Source organism: Montipora capricornis, chromosome 3 (genome assembly GCF_036669925.1).
Source record: "Montipora capricornis isolate CH-2021 chromosome 3, ASM3666992v2, whole genome shotgun sequence".
In the NCBI taxonomy this organism is placed as follows: Eukaryota; Metazoa; Cnidaria; class Anthozoa; order Scleractinia; family Acroporidae; genus Montipora; species Montipora capricornis.
The window spans coordinates 29,269,327-29,287,678 of NC_090885.1; the positions used below are offsets into that span (position 1 = coordinate 29,269,327).

Sequence of the window (18,352 nt, forward strand, 5' to 3'; positions counted from 1 at the left end):
CGTTCCTTTGAGGCGTTGGTTCCAAACAGAACAGACAACCGACCGATCTGGCGACTGAGACTCCGCCTGGTACTCAAATCTCTCACAGTGTGAAACAAAGTAAGATCTGGGTACGTGATAACCTGTGCCCTGTGTTTTGAGGAAACTTGAGAATGTGGGGCATAAGTTGAAAACAAAAAGTACGTATTATGGCTTACAGTGATTACAGGTAAACGTTGCGTGAACCCTTCTCCAAGGAAACCATAAATTGCTTTGACACTATGCGGACACTCTGCGGATCCACTCGGCTCAGTGTCGGCTATCGCCTCGTGGATCCACAGCAACTTTGACAATGTTATGACGAAATTCATGATCAATAACAGGACAGACGAAAGAAAAACTGACATCAATTTGTTAATTCACCTCAGTGTCGGTACATATCCACCATTAGCCACCTCCACTTCGTTGAATATTTGCTAATTATTTTTATTTTAAAAAGCTAGCCTTGAATCAAATTTAGTGACATCTTGAAACTCTAGCTTAACATTTCAAGTTTGCTCGGAGGTCAGTGTTTTGCACGGGGCTTGAAAAACCAGCGCTGTTGGCCATAATTCGCCACAGAAGGAATGTTGTTAGCCCAATACCGGCCCACCAGTGGGAGATATACGACACCGAGCATCGGGAATCAACATCGGGCTTCGGCCGCTTGGCGCTCGATTCCCGAACAAGTCAAAGAGTTTTTCAAGGAAGCAAACGTAGACGATAACCCTGCTGATTTGATCTGATCTGCAAGTTCAGAGAGAGTATATTACTAGTTGTCAGATTCTGCTTTCGTCAATATTTAACTCCACTTGAAAACTGGCATAAACTCATTAACTCTGTGCTACATGTGAGACGCGAGTAACTGCAACAGAATCGTCAACGTCTTCCTTTGCCACTTCACATGAGCCAATCAGAGGCCATAGCGGATAAGGCACAGCGGATGTGACGTCATCCTTCGACACTATTCCATAATTTGACAGACGAGATAACAAGCAAGTCACAATCAACTGTTTCAGTTAACCGCGAGCTTGTGTCTGTACGCCGTTGCGTATTCCGAAAACGTTGTCTTATAATTACTTGGAATCAGGTGATATGTCCACCTTTCTCGCTTTTTATTTATTGCTCTATTTGAGTCCATGGACATTGACAGACGCCACAAAGAAGGTCAGTGATAGAATTAAAAATTACCCATGTTCTCTTTACATCTACGTTAGTTACATCACACTCGGGAAGCTTGATGTACTTTAATCTTAACAAATAGATCATTCACGTACATACCAAGTCTCGAAACAATGTTGCCTCTGTCTTACCCATCGGTGTTTTTTTGTCTGGGATTTCTAGGATAAGGTCAAACACCGCAGCCCCGAAGAGCAACAAGGTAAGCAGTGTACAAATCACGATTTTTTAAGTCCAAGCCACAGAGCTCTAAATTACGTCCGGTCGGATTGCCTTCCAAATTCTGGAAGCCGCATCAGTCAGATTAACGCAAATCTTAACATTTAAATTTCTTTCGTCTAAGCCGCGAGAGATCGAGAGAGTTCTTGATATGATGTTTTATAGCACAATATAAATTTTGTACGTCCTACTGTACGTAGACACAGGAAGCGTGAAGTGTGTTTAACAGATGTTCCATTTTACAGTGTGTTGTAGAACAATGGGCTCACGTACGCTGCACAGCCTCACCCTCCTAGCCTCTGAGTTGCTTCAGTCAATATGATGGGTGAAGCAGTCAATAAATATGTAGTCTACATTCTCTTGGCAATTGTTCCCTCAAAAATCTCATTTTCCAGACTGAGTGGGTCGTGGGCGAAAGGTCGCTCTACGGAAACGCAATATGAGATGTTTCAAAGGAGAACTGTTCAAACTATTTTTCCGAGCTACTTTAGATGAGTGCTTGTACATTTTAAGGATTTTTCATGGTTTAGTACAATCAGTTGGGCTCACAATTCAGAGAAGGATTAACAGGATATCGTGCAAAAAAGAGGAATGAAGTGCATAATCCGCACTTCTCGCTGGTTTAATTCACATTTCCCTTGTCTTTCTGCACCTTCCGCAAAGTGCATTTACCGATGGTGCGACGTGTGTGTGCCAGGGACTGTTGAAGAGACCGCAAGTAGCCACACACTCCACGAAAATGGGGGTATTTATGTAAAACCAGCACAAACTCAGACCGGTAAGAAATTTTTGCTGCCGTTTACACGAAACCCTGGCGACATGGAAATAGCCTGGTTTCGGTATGAAATTATATTTTTCGTCTAATAAATATATCGCTGATCCTAATTAAGCGTACGGGCTTGAAATGTCTGGACCTACAGTATTCTGAGATTTGTTGTCATCGTGACTTGAGATCACTTGAGAACGGTGCCAACTCAGACCGGTACGAAAATTTCTCGTCTCGGTCCAGCAACCGAGACGGTGTCAGGCTGGTCTCATGTAAACGCAGGAAAAAGAGATGTACGTACGGAGGCCGACACGAACTCATGGGTCTGAGTTCGTCCCGGTCTCATGGAAATACCCCCTAAACTTTAGGGACACGCTACATGCGGGGGCAAGCTTAATTTCCTTTACAGGCAATAGAAAGGGACTGTACGTCAAGAACTCAAAGAAGAAAATATGGGCGAAAAGTAGCAAGGCTCTTGAGTCACAAAAAAATGCCTGGTTTTTGTCTTGGCTTTCTCTCCAACTGACATAACGCGTTGTCCGATGATGTTTCCTACTCGGGCAAGTTCATTTTCAACAGAGAGCTGAGCTTATCCACAAAGTGAGATAAGCATGTTGACATCGAAGTGATATATGATGATACACACACCACCTGTCCTGTTTCTGTCCTTATTGATTGTCATAAACAAACCGATTAAAGGTGTAACCGATCTAGTAGGTTATAGGAGACCCTAAAATTAGCGAAAAAAAATTCAGTTCTTTATTAGATCGTGTGATATTCATCAGGGAGTAACAAAATACTCTTGTCGAAGAGGTAGAGAAGCCATTCCTTGTAGTTTTTCAGAGACTTCAAATAGACACGCTATTCTCCAAAGCATCCTTTTAACGGCACTTGACCTTCCTAAACCCTGCAGGAGATAATGCCAGGCAACAGAATTGCTTTAATAAAACTGTAAAAAATTGGCAATCGTTTGCATTCAAATTACTTACATGAACAGGAATTCCTCCTTAATCATCACTAAGAAAAGCTTTCAATCAATAACAGGTTTCAAGACGTTTTCGCCAAATTTAATCTAGGTAGTACTATGGAGAAACTCGCAAATAAGGTTTTGAGGTCTCTAGCATTATATTCCATTTTACATTCTGGTCAGGGCGAGTTACATTAAGACCGTTTCTTTCAGCAAAAAGTTTTGGGTGTCATTGCATGATAGTTAACAAACTGTTGGTGATTGATTTTGACCTGCTAAAAAAATTGGTATTTGAATTTGACAATTTTAGAGAAGAAATAAGACCAAAAATTAGTCAATTGTGAAACATTCACAGGGCTGTCCACACTTTCACGGATTCAAAAGTGTGTAATTTACACTCGATCGGGAGCGTTTTCGCACAAAGGAAAAACAGGATTTGTTTTTCTTTTCTTTTTTATCTTTTTTCGCTTTTATCGTTTTCTTACTGTTTCCCGGACGTTGTTGTTGTTGGTTTTTTTTTCCTTTTGTTTTTTATCGCGCTTTTTGGCACTAGAAGACTAGAATCATACCGTCCGTCTGATACAATATTCGTCCAAATTTGTTGTGCAATAGCCTGCGAACGCAGACGCATTTTGGGCGGTCGTTGGAGAAACCACCACCGGAAATAAGTCTGTGTTCGCAGGCTATTGTCCAACAGCGTTGAAACAAGGCTTAACCGGCGCTTTCAACAATGTTAAATGTTGCACAAATGTTTGATTCAAATCGAACACACGTTATCTAACAAAAATCACCTGCATGTTCTAACAGGTTTAAACCAACAAATGTTACATAACAATATAGACGAGCTTTATGTTTCGATAACTGAAATACTTAAAATCCAGCGTGTTGAAAGCTGAATACGTGTAACGGATGTTTTCTAGAATACGCAAAGCAAACAGATGTGGAAATCCGTTTCCTGAGCGCCAAATACAACCAGTATCCTATTTTCTCTTTGTTAGAAATCACACCCTTCACGTCTTTGACAATTAATTAATGTTTTTTACATTTGTGTCCTAGCAGAATGAATTTTCAGAGAATTATATGTGAACTCGGTCTGCTCTAATCTACATAGCTCGCTGCATGCTTCAAATTACACGTCGAACAACCCTGTTTGGCACGCATGTTCACACAAAAACAAGGGGCCTTATGACCTCAGGCTTGATTGATATTGGAAGAGAGATGTGGCCTCCGCAGATGACTGAGACAAACTTTTACGGGCTTTTTTCGGAAACCTTTATCCACTGCTCTTTCATGCCATTTATGTCTTCATTTTTTTTTTTTTTTTTACTTTTACTCACCTTCTATAAATGTTCTTTAACTCTCACTAATAATTATTGTAAGTATTATTATTATGATTATCATCATCATCATCATCATCATTAGTACTCTACGCTAGCCCTGCTCCCCCAGTTTTACTTTATTATATAACTGGTAGTCAGTTCATTATATAACTCGTAGCTACAGAAGTATTTCAGATATTGTGAACGATAAAGTAGTAAGTGTCCAGTTTGGTAAATGGTGAGTGACAAAGGCAAGCATATAAAAAAAAATGAGGCGAACCGATACCAAGATTAAGAGCGCAGAGTGAGTTGAAGCGTGAGTGCTGACTGCCATGTTGGATTTCCAAGTTCGTACACGAATGTCTGACAAAATGTTACCGACGACTCTGAGAAATATCGGAATAACCTTAATCGTCTACATCTACACTTAGTCTCGCCCATTTATCGAAATCATGAACAAAAACTTGAAGGTCAGTAATTTCACACGGTTGGAGATGCAAGAGTTGCGGTTTTCTCAAGGGTTAAGAGTCGAGAACTGGAGGCAGACGATTACGAGAGGGTGAAGTGTATTGAAGGAATAAACATCATTAATGCCATAGATGAGCCGATATCGTGACCAGATAAGTTACATCTTCCTGTCCAAATAATCAACTTATCACTCGACCAAATCCAGTTGACATGTGATCTAGTAACAATGTCCTACTCATTAATTAGGCAGGAAGCATCCAGTCTAACCAGAAGCACATGACTGAGGCGTGTAAATTGCATCTCTTTTCCTTGGAACAAAGCTGGGGATTTTAGGACACCAATTTTATGCTCAAATATGGACAAAAATAAGATCGAAGCTGCACTCGCGGGAAAATCCACGAGCTACGTTACATCCAAATAAGGAAATTTTTTAACTCCAAAAACCCCAGCTCTGAACAAGAGTTAAATGCTTAAAAGTCATGAGCTTCTACCATAACTCAATCAATTGTTATTTGCTGGACAAGGGAAAGTAAACGGCTGCAGCATACTAACTATGGCTGCAGTTACATCACTACATGATTTCGTTGATTTTTTGTGGTCCATTTTCAAGGAAATCAAACACAGCGAAATTCGGAATAGTGTTCAACCACAAAAAGAAATGAAAGAAAGATAAGCAGCCACCTTCCGAGTTGAGGAAGTTTGCAGTTTACTCGCGATACCATAGACGTTGTCAACTTTTCGGCATATCTCACTTCCTACAAGTAACAAAAAAATCATTTTCTAAGGTACATTGAGATGAACCAGCGTACAAGGGAAGTAACAAATGACAATTATTTGTTCATTCTGGAACAGGTCACTTGATCAAAACTCTTGCAGAGTATGACATCACTTATCCTACAGAAATGGATCATCGCGGTCAGGTTACTGATCACGTGACAACACTATCCAGCCATACGCGTCGCCGTCGAAGTTTAAGAGAGGAGACTGGTCCAATAATCTACCAGGTACTAAATATAATACAACAGGAAATCACATGGAATTGGGTAAAATTTGTGTGTAATTTTGGAGGTTGGCAAAACAAGTATTCTTCGGGTACATGAACTAAGCTGGTTTGCATATATCGCTTTGACCAAATAAGAATAACGTCAATAACAAGTTTCACTTTCTCAAGCTTACGGAGCTGAGCACTAAGGCGCCACTAATTGAGGAGACTTCAAATCACATAAAATCGATCTAAATTGAAAAGAGAGGGAAAGAAACGGAATTCCTGAAAAACCTTTCGATAAGCGAAGCTGAGAATCAAACCAAATATGCCAAATATGACGCCCAGTACCGGGAATACAACCCAGGGTAGAAAGAGAGTTTTGTTAAGATTGCAGCAACGTTATTCCTTAATGTATCGTTTATGCTCAGCGAATGAATGGTGCTGATCATTGAGCAGAAATGCACGTAATAGGCCATTTTCGAGTTCATGTCTGCCTCCTCTTGAAAGCGAGTCTAAGTGCGAAAATAGGTAAAGAAGAACTAATTGTCATCACAAAAACTTTGCGCTTAGACTCGCTTTGAAGAGGAGGCAGACATGAAATCGGAAATAGCCTATTAGATGTACGACGATTTTAGTAAGCGTCACAGAGTGTGTCGTAAACTCCAGACCTCAAGTAAAGTAAAGTAAAGTAAAGTAAAGCAACCATATTAACGTCGATAACTCGTAACAGTAATTCAACTGACAAACCTGAGGTCGACGGTGCGCTCATTTTACTCCTCCCTCGCCATCAGTGCTCCGTTTTACGGGTTTTTAAAGCTACTCAAGCTACACAGAACGGAAAGAAGTCGAAACAAGGATGTGAGATCCGGGAATCGAACTCAAAACCTCTTGCACCAAGGCCGCGCACTAACCGACTGTGCCATTACCACCACCAGAAAATAACGCGAAACAAGAAAAAAATGACTTCCTGTCCCCGCGATCGTCATTTTAGAATGCAGGTTTTTGTTTTGTTTGTACTTTCGTGGTGAATAATAAAATAGTTATTTACCTCAGTGTCGATGAGTTTTGTGGACATTTATTCGCTCGGTAAATATCCTTCATATTTGAACTCCACCGACTTCGGTGAATTTCTTAAATCAGTGCAAGAGAAAATGAGGGGACAGAGAGGGAGGCTCAAAGCGTTGGCCGGAATATGTTATGTCCACGAAAGTTATTTTTAGACGAGCGGAAGTCTTCGTTCTGGCGGAAGTCTATCTTCTGAGACGTCCGCATGCGCGCGTGGAAGGCTTATGAATATATATTTTCTTTCAAACATCAGACCGAGGTTGGCCTGCATGCGGACGTCTCGGAAGACTTCCGCTCGTCTAAAAATAACTTTCGTGGACATGACATATCCCAAGGGCTGGACCGGGAGCCTTCTTCTCTGTCCCCTCATTTTCTCTTGATCAGTGCTGATGTCCTGGAAGATGTCACAGTATGGGTCAATTGTCATCTGTATTCTTGCGCAATCCGGTCTCACATTAATCGTGTTACGAACAAACTGATTACGTGTGCACTGTCCTTGTTCTATGAAAAGAATCCAGTACCTTGACGGTGAACTCAGCCCACTTGAAATAGCTAAGAGAACCGGTTTGTACTTTATTCCAAAAATGACTCCTCCCCTTTGATGTTTTTGCATTTTAAGGTGCATTTTAAAGGACAGACCATTAAAATGGTACTGAAACTAAACTCAAAGCTCTTTGGATCGGATTTTACCATTGAGCGCCACAAAGAGGACGGAACCATCGAAACAAAAACAGCCGCAGAGCAATGCTATCTGGTGGGTGAAACAGAATCGCTTCACACCAGCGTGGCCATAAGCGACTGTGACGGACTGGTAAGGGAATTTTGTTTTACTCATATTCATGTGGAACGACAGTCTCGTCCCCTGAGACGGCTCTCATTCTTAAGCTGACTTAGGGGATAGTCGGTGCAGAGGACGCGAAAGGTGTGATGGGAAATGTTGGTTTGTAGTTTTCGCAGGCCGACTTAGTTATTGGACGGTTAGGGGTAACACGGCCACATAAATGCCATAGAAACTTAACGACTCTTAAATGATATATATGATGTGAGGAGGAGACTGGTATTGGATTTTACAGCAGTGAACCATAGGTGCAGTGCAGATCTACTGCCGGCGAAAGTTGATTAGATGATTGAAGATATTCTGTATCTAAATTACAAAATGGTGATTTTTTTTGGTAGATACCGACTACAAGTAAAGATAATAGTTGAACTGCATTTGGCGGAAGCTAGAAACTTCTAACTTCCTCGTCTTTTTTTTTCTAAGGCAGGAATTATAGATTTAGGAAATGATACAATCTACATCGAGCCCGTGTTAAACAGAAGTCTGATCGTCCATAAAGGATGGACTAGACCTGGCAGAGCCCATCTGGTGTATAGGAAAGCCATGTTAGATTCCAACCAACAACACAATCTGGCAGTTGACCAGTATTTCAGTGATGAATACCCGACAGGATTGAATGGTTTGTGAACAACAGTTTTTATTTTACAGTCAGTACAGAAAGGGTGGTTGGTCTCGCTGGACCCCATTCTTAAACGCTTTATGGGTCCTATGAGATGTTAGTATAAAGTTATCCTTACTTTTTCCGATCGTAATTGAGGAGAGGAGACCCAAACTTTGGTTTCAAAAGTTCCTCAGGAGCGGATCCAGGATTTTTCTTAGGAGGGGGGTGTACCGCTCGGGGGGGGGGGGGGGGTTAACCCCCTGCACCCTCCCCTTAGATCCGCCCCTGTCCTTCTTTTTGAAAGGGTCATAAATCCCCGAAGAAGGAACTTAGCACAACTTGGATGTCTTGTGGGTTTGAAGCCCATATTGATTCAGTGGTAGAGGGGACGTGTTCACTTGTCGAGAAAAATATCCGAGTTTCACGTCATCATCATCATGGTCAACCTTGCGTTTAATAATCAAAATATGAATTCTCTTCACCAAGCTCAGATAACACTCGTAACGAAGATCCCTTTGTCTTACTGAACACAGTCATCCTAAAACGTCCACATTGGCGTTTATTGTGCACTTAAAAAACATCATGTTTACTTGAATACAAGAGCGGAATGCCTTGATAAACGAACTGACTTTCCTTCGAAAGCCTCTCAACATAAAAACTAGGGTTGTTTCCATGAACATTACTAAACGCTTGTTTTGTAGTGAAAGAGATGATTGATCCTTCAGCAGCTCGTGCGGAAAGTGCTTACATAACATTTGTGAATTCTGCGGGACGAAGTATTAAGGTAACTTATAGTTACACTTTTGAAGAGTAAAGAAACCAAGTTTATTCTTAACTTTGAATTTTATGGAACTGAGTGAAATCAAGGTAGTAAGCAGAGAACTGATATGGGTGACCTTAGGGTCTTTGGAGGGTTTATACGGAAAAGGAAGCCAAGGTATTTAACGAAAGCACAATTAACCAGACAATTAAATATCCCTGAGCTTTTACCCAAATCTTGGCTCCCGTTTTGAATTTTAGCCAACATAACATGGCATACTTTCGTTGTGATCACATATCTTCGCTTGCTTGATTCTGGTCGTCCCCTTAAAAACATTGTCTGAATCTGAATCCAACACGAAAGCTCCTTTGGTGTTACATTTCGTTCAAGTAAAAAATTGTGGTTAACGCTACCTTACGGGGGGTATTAATTACGGAAAGGAAGTAGGACGACAGTAAAAAACGCGGAAGGGGCGGAATTTATAAGGGAAACCAATGAAATCTGACAGGGAAGAAATGCCTGGAAAAGGCAGCAAGGTATCGTCGTGAGTTACGCGAGGTTTGCTATTTTCAAACCAAAAATGCGGACGACAGAAAAGCTAAAGAAAATCTAAAAGGGAAAGCTTAACATTTCGCGACTTAACTTTCCGCAAACTTGCATCGCTTGACACATTCTCAATCAACCTCAGAGGGGGCCTAGCTATAATGACAAATTAATCATAATAAATAAAATTTGTGCGAAAAGCCGGACACGACAAAAACTCTCTCATTATTTTTGGATTGTGACGTATAAAATTTAACATTCAGGAAAGAGGAAAAAGTGACTTGACAGATTCCCTTTAAGAGATCCCACCATATCAATCCATGTTGTCTACCCAATGATTTTTCATCACAGATTTATTATGTTGCCGATGGAGCAGAAACACTTTTTCGCATCCTTGAAGACAAGCAAACACAACATGTAGACACGTACACAGTACATAGGTGGCTCGTGAGAGACTATGATACTGGAAAGCAACTTTTTATTAACAAGAAAATCATCTTTTACCCACCAACGGGAACAAGTATCAGGACTCGTCATCTTGCATATATTACTGTTCCAAGTGAGTATATGTCGATATGTCTTGATCTATGTCCTGTAATAAACTGGAAATAAAATTTGCGATTTTTTTGTTAAGGTTTGTTCTGAAAAGTTTGGAAAAATGTGATCATTTGTCATCAGTCACATCAGTATGGCTCTGTGAAGAGATGCTGTGTTTTTGCAGCGGTTGGTTTTAAAAGTGCAGGACGAGTAGGTATAGCTGAAGGTAGAAACTACCAAATTAGGAATGGAGCTCCTTCGCTGCCCTCTACCCCGCCTCCTCTCCCCAACTCCTCCCCCCCCCCCCCCCCATATATCAACATGTTCGTAACTTTCACCAGGCAATATTCAACCTACAATGAACGACGACCGAGCGGTTATAACATCAAATATCTGTTCACTCAAAACAGACACAAACCATCGACTGACCCAATCAAGCAAATGTGGTAGTGTCTGGCGTCTGGTCGGTCTGCAGTATGCGTTTGTCCACTCAGTTCTTCCATGCACTGAGCCATTCGCTCTACTCAATACAGCATTTCTTTACCCACGTTTCCTAGACGTTTCGAGTCTTGTCTGCCGTTAGATGAATCTCGAATCCGTGCATTATGCCCATCGGTGACTGGTACATACCTCTTACTAAACGAGTGTCTAGCTGTAAGAGCTTTACGGCCTACGCAGAATCTTTCGCACAAAGGCCATAAATTAAACTGGGAAAATAATGGACCCGTAAATTTAGGTGAAGCTCGAGAAGATGAGGTAGATAAATATATATAGCTGGATCTTTAATCACTGACAGAAACAAACAGTAAAGGTCAGTAAATTCACCGTACCGTACGTACTGTGTTAAACAAGGAAGGAACTTGTAATCTAATATGCTAGGTAACATGTCCGTGACGAAGTGGATTGGCATTCATCTCGGCCGAGCCTTCTGCTTTACTTCTGATAAAATGTTTCATAGAATTAACCTGGTCTTCATTTAAATTCGTCCCGACCATAATTTTACCAACATGCCCTGAGCTGTTTTTCAACCGATTCTTAGGTAGCGTGAATTCCCGATACTTTCTTTTTATTTTAATAATGCCTGACCTGCTAAACGCCCTTATTCGCAGTCGAAGACTGAATTGCTAAGGGCGCAGCTCAACGAGGTGCGGACCGAAGGAACTGTGCTGCCGGCTAGGCGCTCGGCCCCTGAACACGACCCATGTATGACCTCGGAGCACAGCACCACAACCAGATGGAATAGGCTGGGAGTCGATTTTGCTGAGGGAGGAAAACCGGAGTACCCGGTTGAGATCGACTGAAACTCAGCCCACATACGATCTCGGGGCCGAGAGTTCAACCCGGGTCGCATGGAAGGTACGGTTGATAACCACTAAGCCATCCTGACTTTTGTTCAAAAATTCCGTTTTGCGATTATAATCCTGTTTCTCGTCACTTTCAGGTAATCTTAGGCTTCCTCCACCAAGTAAACCATCAAAGCCCAACAGTCATCTGACTTTTATCAACAGATCCAACCGTTTTGTGAAGGTCAGTTTAGTAAGCGGAAAATTTCGACCGTAAGTTGAACCCGTTCTAACCTGGGCTAGATCTGTTTTTAACGTCGGTAAAAACAGACTCAATGTACTGAAGACCCAGTTGAATGACAAGCATTTAGAAATGTGCGTTTCATGCATTTAATGAGACTACAGAGGTTGTTGAAACCCACACGCATGCCTTTTTCGCAAATCACAATTGACACGGTAGAACGTAACGATATATTTTATTTTGCGATATTTCATTAATTCAACAGCTTTATTACATCGAGGCAGGTGAAACGGTATTTTTCTACAACCTTCCCCCAGACGAAGACATCTTGCTTCACACGTATACTTCACATCGATGGTTTGCTAAGGACCTCGATACAGGAAAAGTACTTCACGTTAATGGACAAAATGAGTATGTACCAGAGCAAACGGACCAGGAGCATCCAATTGAAGTCATCGTCACTGTGCCAAGTTTGTGTTGATTTTCTTGACCTAAATAAATTAGCAAATGATTGACTAAATACTTCCAGTATTAAAAAAACGCATATTTTTTAAGTTAGCAAAAGGGACGTCTGCTATTGAAGGTTGATGATGATGATGATGATGATGATGATGATAAAATCAGTTCTGAGAACAGAATTTTCTGTGCAATCAACACGTCTTGAGGCTTCACTGAAAGAAACTAGTCTTTCACCCTCAAATCGATGAAATATTAGTGGAAATTATTCGAAAAAATGCAATTCTTCTGCTTTACGAAAGTAAGTGATGCTTAGACAAGACGAGATATGAATGACTATGTAACTGCGCTGACGAGAAAGCTGGTGTCTACTGACGCACACCGACAAAAGTAATGAAGATTATCTCAAGTTAGCTATCAGTTTCACCATTGCATTGCTGTCAGCATATTTTAATTTTCACCAGCCCGGGAAACGGTCAACCTAAATGTTTCCCAAAGTGCGCAAATAGTGTCTAGGTGGTGAAGCGTTTCTTTGCTATACGTTTTATGATCAACCATATGTGTTGAGATACTTTCAGGTTTGTTGCCAATCATCAGGGGTTTTTGACAGATTTGTAAAGTAGCGGACATAGAGAACACTCAGAAATGCTCTTTCCAGTGTTTCTGAAACCCAAGAATCAGTTTCCCAAGCCAGGCTGGAGTTAACTCAAATTCTCTTTAAAAATTAAGTTTTAAAAAAATATAATAATAAAATGTAAAACAAACCCCTCAAATATTGGCACCAAAGTACTGGACGTGGAATGGGAAACCACCGGACGAAACGTCCGGGCGAAACGTCCGGGCGAAACGTCCGGCCTCCTTAAACGAAAACCTGCAATGATTATCATGCTCATGACCCCGGCGCCACCCTAAAGCCCAGGGTGGATGATACAACTCCAACACGGTTTTAAAGGATTGTAAGAAAAGCACCAGAAGTCGGATAGCACATCAACACTTCTTTCAGAAATGAACTCTAATTCTTTCTTTTACCCAGGCACCATATCGCTTGCCGATATGAAGTTTCCAGACATGGTCAAAAGTAACCCGAAGTATATTGAAGTTATGGCGACTGCTGACAGTTCAGTTATAAAGTTTCATGGCAAAGTCAAGTCAGAGAAATACATATTAACTCTAATGAACATCGTAAGTAATGGTTTTAGATGGGGAATTTACAAAACAAAATTGTCGCGAATCTAAACATTTACGTTGCAAGCGTGATTTCGTCACCCATGCATGTTAGAAAATTTGTTTCCTGGAAAAAGGACAAAATCTAGAATTTTTTATAAGAATTTCGATGAAAAAGAAGGTTTGAGACAACCAAAGTTCTAAAAACATGCTTTCAACATACCCAGGCTAAAGATAAGTTAAGAAATTGTTCATGGATAACGAGAGAAAAGTTTTATACTGCAACCAGGGGGACCGTCAATCAGACATAGTTTCATGCTTTTCTGTTTTGGATAACTTTGAATGTAGCTTAAAAAGTTACAATTCAAAGTATATCAATGTTTCGACACTCTTGTCAACTGTCTTCGTTAGGAGTGATGCAAAGCCATCGCAAAAGTCCTTTTATATGGTCACCAATTTGCTGCAAAGAAAATGGTGCGCCCTTTTCTGTAAATGCATTTTAAGTTCTCGTATTGCGTTTTCCTTTCTTTAGGTCTCCAGACTATACCAGCACAAGTCAATTGGAGCGCGAGTGTATTTTGTGGTTGTGAAACTTGTTCTTCTAGAAAATGATCCGGTAAGACAGTTTCTTTACTAATCACTTCTTTCTATGTGATTGACGTCTGTAACGGGTTTTGAATGTCTGTCTGGCGCATGCGTAATTGATACCGTGAATCAACAGACTCTAGCTGTTACTGTAAATTCCTCTTTCTATCTTTTGACTACTATTGATCATTATTCTAACGTTCGTAACTGAATCTTGTTTTTTTTCCTTATTCCTATTTGCTCCCAATGATGTGTTTTAGTGATATCTATTTCTGGATAGATGGATAGTGATTTGTTCGTCTACAGTGGAAAACTGTACTTTTAAATACGGTGTCTTTGCTTTGCAAACTATCAAATGAAACAATTTCATTTACTGTGGCTCGTACAATTTTTCAATGTTGAAAGTTTTTCCTTACGTTGTTATTTTGCTGACGCGCAACGAAGCTCTTTCTTTGTTATTTTTCATCTTAGAAAGAAATAAAAATCAACGGCCAACCGATGCCTAGTTTATCAAGTGTATGCTATTGGGGTCACAAGGCAAGGAAAGGCTTCGATACCACCACAAAGGATTTCTATGACCACACCGTTTTCATAACTAGGTAAGGGGACTTAGTTCTAATTTAACTGGGTTCGAAGAATAAGCTATGAATGATTCCTAAAAGCTATGACTGCTGTTATGTACATACTTGTTTCTGTATCACCCACTCTACTTATGTCCGGCTCGATTCACAATAGCGAGCTTAAGCACGCGCGTTTTTGAGACGCGGACGGCAACCGGAAGATTAAGTGAGCTGCTTTCACACAACCACATTTCATTGCCAAGTTTCTTTTCTCCATTACAGATGATTAGTATAACAATCTGGGAGACACCACTACCCTGGCACGCGAAATGTTCTCTTCCGGTTGCCGTCCGCGTCTCAAAAACGCGGGCGCTTAAGCTCCCTAATATTTCAGTCGAAGGACCCTCCCTCATATTTTGTTACTTTTAGTTTTATATTTATAATGTTCTCGAAGATAAAATGAAATTGCCTTTCTCCACTATGACCACACGTTTTAGCATTCTTTTCTTCGCAGTCCAGATAATTTTATCTCTCTCTCTATGCAAGACTTTTCACGTAATATTTAGCATTATCAAATGACTTTTATTACTGTTCTCATTATCTACATTTCCCTGCCATTAAACCTCTTTCCACCATGGCTTCCAGTCGAATATTTTTCAATTTGAGCTCAAACTAAGTCTTTCTGGAAAATTCTCAAAACTCAAACTAATAATTTACTTTGAAGGAAACAAGAAGTGAACAAAAGAGAAAAGAAAGAAAAAGAGAGAAAAAAAAAAGAGTTATCCAGCAAAGCCGAACCGACCGAAGCCGATTTTCCGAACCCCCATCCCCTGAGATCTGCCAACCTGCAATTTTGCGTCTCTACCGTTTTCATGGACTTACTAAATCTTAGCTGTAAGCTCATACACTGAATGAACTCGCATAGTGTTGCCAAGCTGAAAACAATTACTCCGTTCATGCTTGTTGAATATGAGATTGGCTATTACCAACGAACCCTGAAGAAATAATTGCAAGTTAACTTCACGCATCCGCCATATCTTATCGTTGTTGTTGTTGTTGTTGTTGCTTTTTTTTTTTTTTTTGCTTAAATCAAAAATTGATGACACATTTTAACTGTTGCAAAGAGCATTAGACGGATTCTAAAAGAGAAATACGGATGTTCTGGCAGTCGTAATTTTTTTTTCTCTCCTTACATTTTCAGAAAGGACTTCGGGCCTTCAGGTACGGTCTCGTATTTTGTTTGCCTCTTGGTGAGTTTTACATCCACAGTGACAAAACATACGTCTGCGTGGCTCGGTGAAGGAAGAAAACTGGCTCCCTCACACTAAGAGAAGGCAGGGAATTGCCAAAAGGATCGACGAACTGTTGATTTGAGGCGTTCTCCTCTGTCATGATTTTGGAAAAATCCAGCCTTGAACGCGATGCGAAGCCATGACCGTGCGGCGCTTGCGCTGTACTGCACTGCACTACCAGATGAGCTATCCAGCCAGCTGGAAGGTGGTCAGTTGCGAATTCAAGCTATCGCCCGCATGAGTTGAAACAAATGATTTTTAAGAACACACAACACTTCCATATAGAACGAATTTCGTATGAACTTGAAAAAGTGCTCGCGATTTGTTTCACGGACCAATGTTTGGGCAAGATTAAAGAAAGCTTCTCCTTATTTCCGCCAAGGAAACTCCTAATATGGGCAGTAAACAGTTCGATTGCCCAATCACATTACTTCATTTCAAATGACGTCAAAGCGAAACTTTCCAGAAGGTTCCATGGAGAGATGACGTTGTTTGCATCGGCGTTCGCTAAGCCAATGAAAATTCGCGTTCGTTTGTTTTTGTTTGATAAGCCAATTCAACGTTTTGCATTTTTGTTTACGTTTTGTTTTTACGTTTATTTTTCAAGGTCATATGAAAGTCGCTTTATTTGAACTGCGAAACGGACATGAAATGAGAGTAGGAAGATCATCGCAATTAGATCGGCAACTTAAGCAGCTGCAACCAAGCCTGGAAAAATCTCTTTGTCTTTGGCCATCTCAGTTTTATCAGAAATAATACACAAACAGCTGTGGCAAACATCAGATATAAAGGCATCATTTGAAATTATCTTTTACTTTTTCATTTTTATTTATTTATTTTTTTTTAAACAATATTGTTATTCGACATTTGTTCTAAAGCCTGGTTTTCACTAGCGACGCAACCACAAGCACAAGCATAGGTAGCTTATGCTCGTGAAAACGAACGTAGGCCGCCATTTTGTTGAAATGCGCAGACGCGGGGAATCTGGAACGGGTGCGAATTCGTTACACGTGGCAAATTCCTTGTGCTTATGCTGTGTTTCGTTTTCACACGACGCAAGCAAACGCAAGCACAAAGAAAAGGAACAATTTGATCCTTATTTTGTGCTTATGCTTGCGTCAACCTCGTTTCCACGGTGAAATAAGCGCTCTTATGCTGGCGCTTGTGCTTGCGTCGCTAGTGAAAACCAGGCTTAAGAGTACAAAGTGCTCATCGAGAGAGCTTATGTCGTTTCACATAAAATTGAATTACAGTAGCGACACAAAACTAAAAAAAAACTAATAAAATACAGAAAAAAAAAAGAAAACGGAAAAAATATACACAACCCAAAAAAGGGAAAAAGACAGTAAAATGTAATCAAGTAAAGCGGTTGGATCGGGAGATAAATGACTAAACAGAACAAAAGAAGCTAACATTGAGTTGAAAGTCAATATTAGGAACACCGTTTAAAAGCCAATCAGTTTTCTCTCGTCAGACGCTAAATCCCAGCTATCACCCAACAAGTTTGCAGCGGAAGCAAACAATATCTCGCGCATCTTTTACTTGACTGAAGCATACGAAACATCAAGTAAAAGATGACTTCAAATGATGCGTTTGTATCTGATGTTTGTCACCGCTGTTTGTGTATTATTTCTAATCAAAGCATATTTCATGTAGATGGACTGGTTATGAAACTGTGGAAACTTCAAAACCGAAAAAAGGTGACATTGCGCTTCATGTTATCTTGACCGTGACCATGTACAATCTTGTGTCCTCAGCTCTCATCTGAGTTTTGAATAAATTAATCGACAATTTTGAATGGCTGTGTTTTACAAAAAGGGTGTGGTTTGTGCATGGTTAGGGCCGAAACAAAGAAAATTGTCCAGTTTCATAACCATCTCCATATATTAACTATGATCAAAGTTATTATGCGTTTTCTCTGCCAAACAGGTTACGCGCCAGTACATGGAATGTGCTATAGGATGCGAAGCTGCACTTTAAACGAAGAAGACGGATTTGCGTCAGCTTTTATTATTGCCCACGAGACAGGCCATACGTAAGTAATCAGCGTCACAAAGATTTAATTTTCGTGAGAGAAGGCAAATGCGGAAAACTTTAACCAACTACTGTGAACAGAGAATAATTCTACGTATGTGTATTTCTCTCTCCAAGTTGACTTTCTTATCTTAGATCATGTGAAGCAGCTTGAGAAAAATCTTCCGCCAAAGAAAAAATCCTGGTGTTCAGAGCTTTATTTCGAAAATTCTAAGAGAAACGTAAACTTTGCCTCCTCATACATTCGATAGATATCTCTTTTTCACAGACTAGGAATGGAACACGACGGAGTAAACAACAACTGCTCAAACGACGTCATCAAGGGTAGCATTATGGCTCCACTGGTACGATCCCGGTTTGACCGGTTTTACTGGTCACCCTGCAGCCGACGAGATCTTGTATCGAAGTTGAGGTGTGTTACGTTTGCAATGAAATTTTTTCAATACATACGTTAAGCATCTCTCAATCGAAT

General features: G+C 40.5%; 1 protein-coding gene across 1 annotated transcript in view; it reads left to right on the forward strand.

Annotated features, from left to right (window-relative positions):
• The first annotated feature begins 989 nt into the window (after positions 1-989).
• LOC138042814 (A disintegrin and metalloproteinase with thrombospondin motifs 18-like) overlaps positions 990-18,352 on the forward strand; it is a 41,530-nt gene continuing 24,167 nt past the window's right edge. Inside the window, exons 1-15 of the mRNA XM_068888830.1 lie at positions 990-1,185; positions 1,363-1,399; positions 5,789-5,940; positions 7,606-7,797; positions 8,248-8,443; positions 9,127-9,209; positions 10,080-10,287; positions 11,707-11,792; positions 12,055-12,259; positions 13,279-13,427; positions 13,942-14,025; positions 14,466-14,593; positions 15,756-15,775; positions 17,776-17,881; positions 18,149-18,292. Coding sequence (XP_068744931.1) covers positions 1,114-1,185; positions 1,363-1,399; positions 5,789-5,940; positions 7,606-7,797; positions 8,248-8,443; positions 9,127-9,209; positions 10,080-10,287; positions 11,707-11,792; positions 12,055-12,259; positions 13,279-13,427; positions 13,942-14,025; positions 14,466-14,593; positions 15,756-15,775; positions 17,776-17,881; positions 18,149-18,292 — 1,862 coding nt within the window. The 5' untranslated portion in view covers positions 990-1,113. The remainder of the gene's footprint in view (positions 1,186-1,362; positions 1,400-5,788; positions 5,941-7,605; positions 7,798-8,247; positions 8,444-9,126; positions 9,210-10,079; positions 10,288-11,706; positions 11,793-12,054; positions 12,260-13,278; positions 13,428-13,941; positions 14,026-14,465; positions 14,594-15,755; positions 15,776-17,775; positions 17,882-18,148; positions 18,293-18,352) is intronic.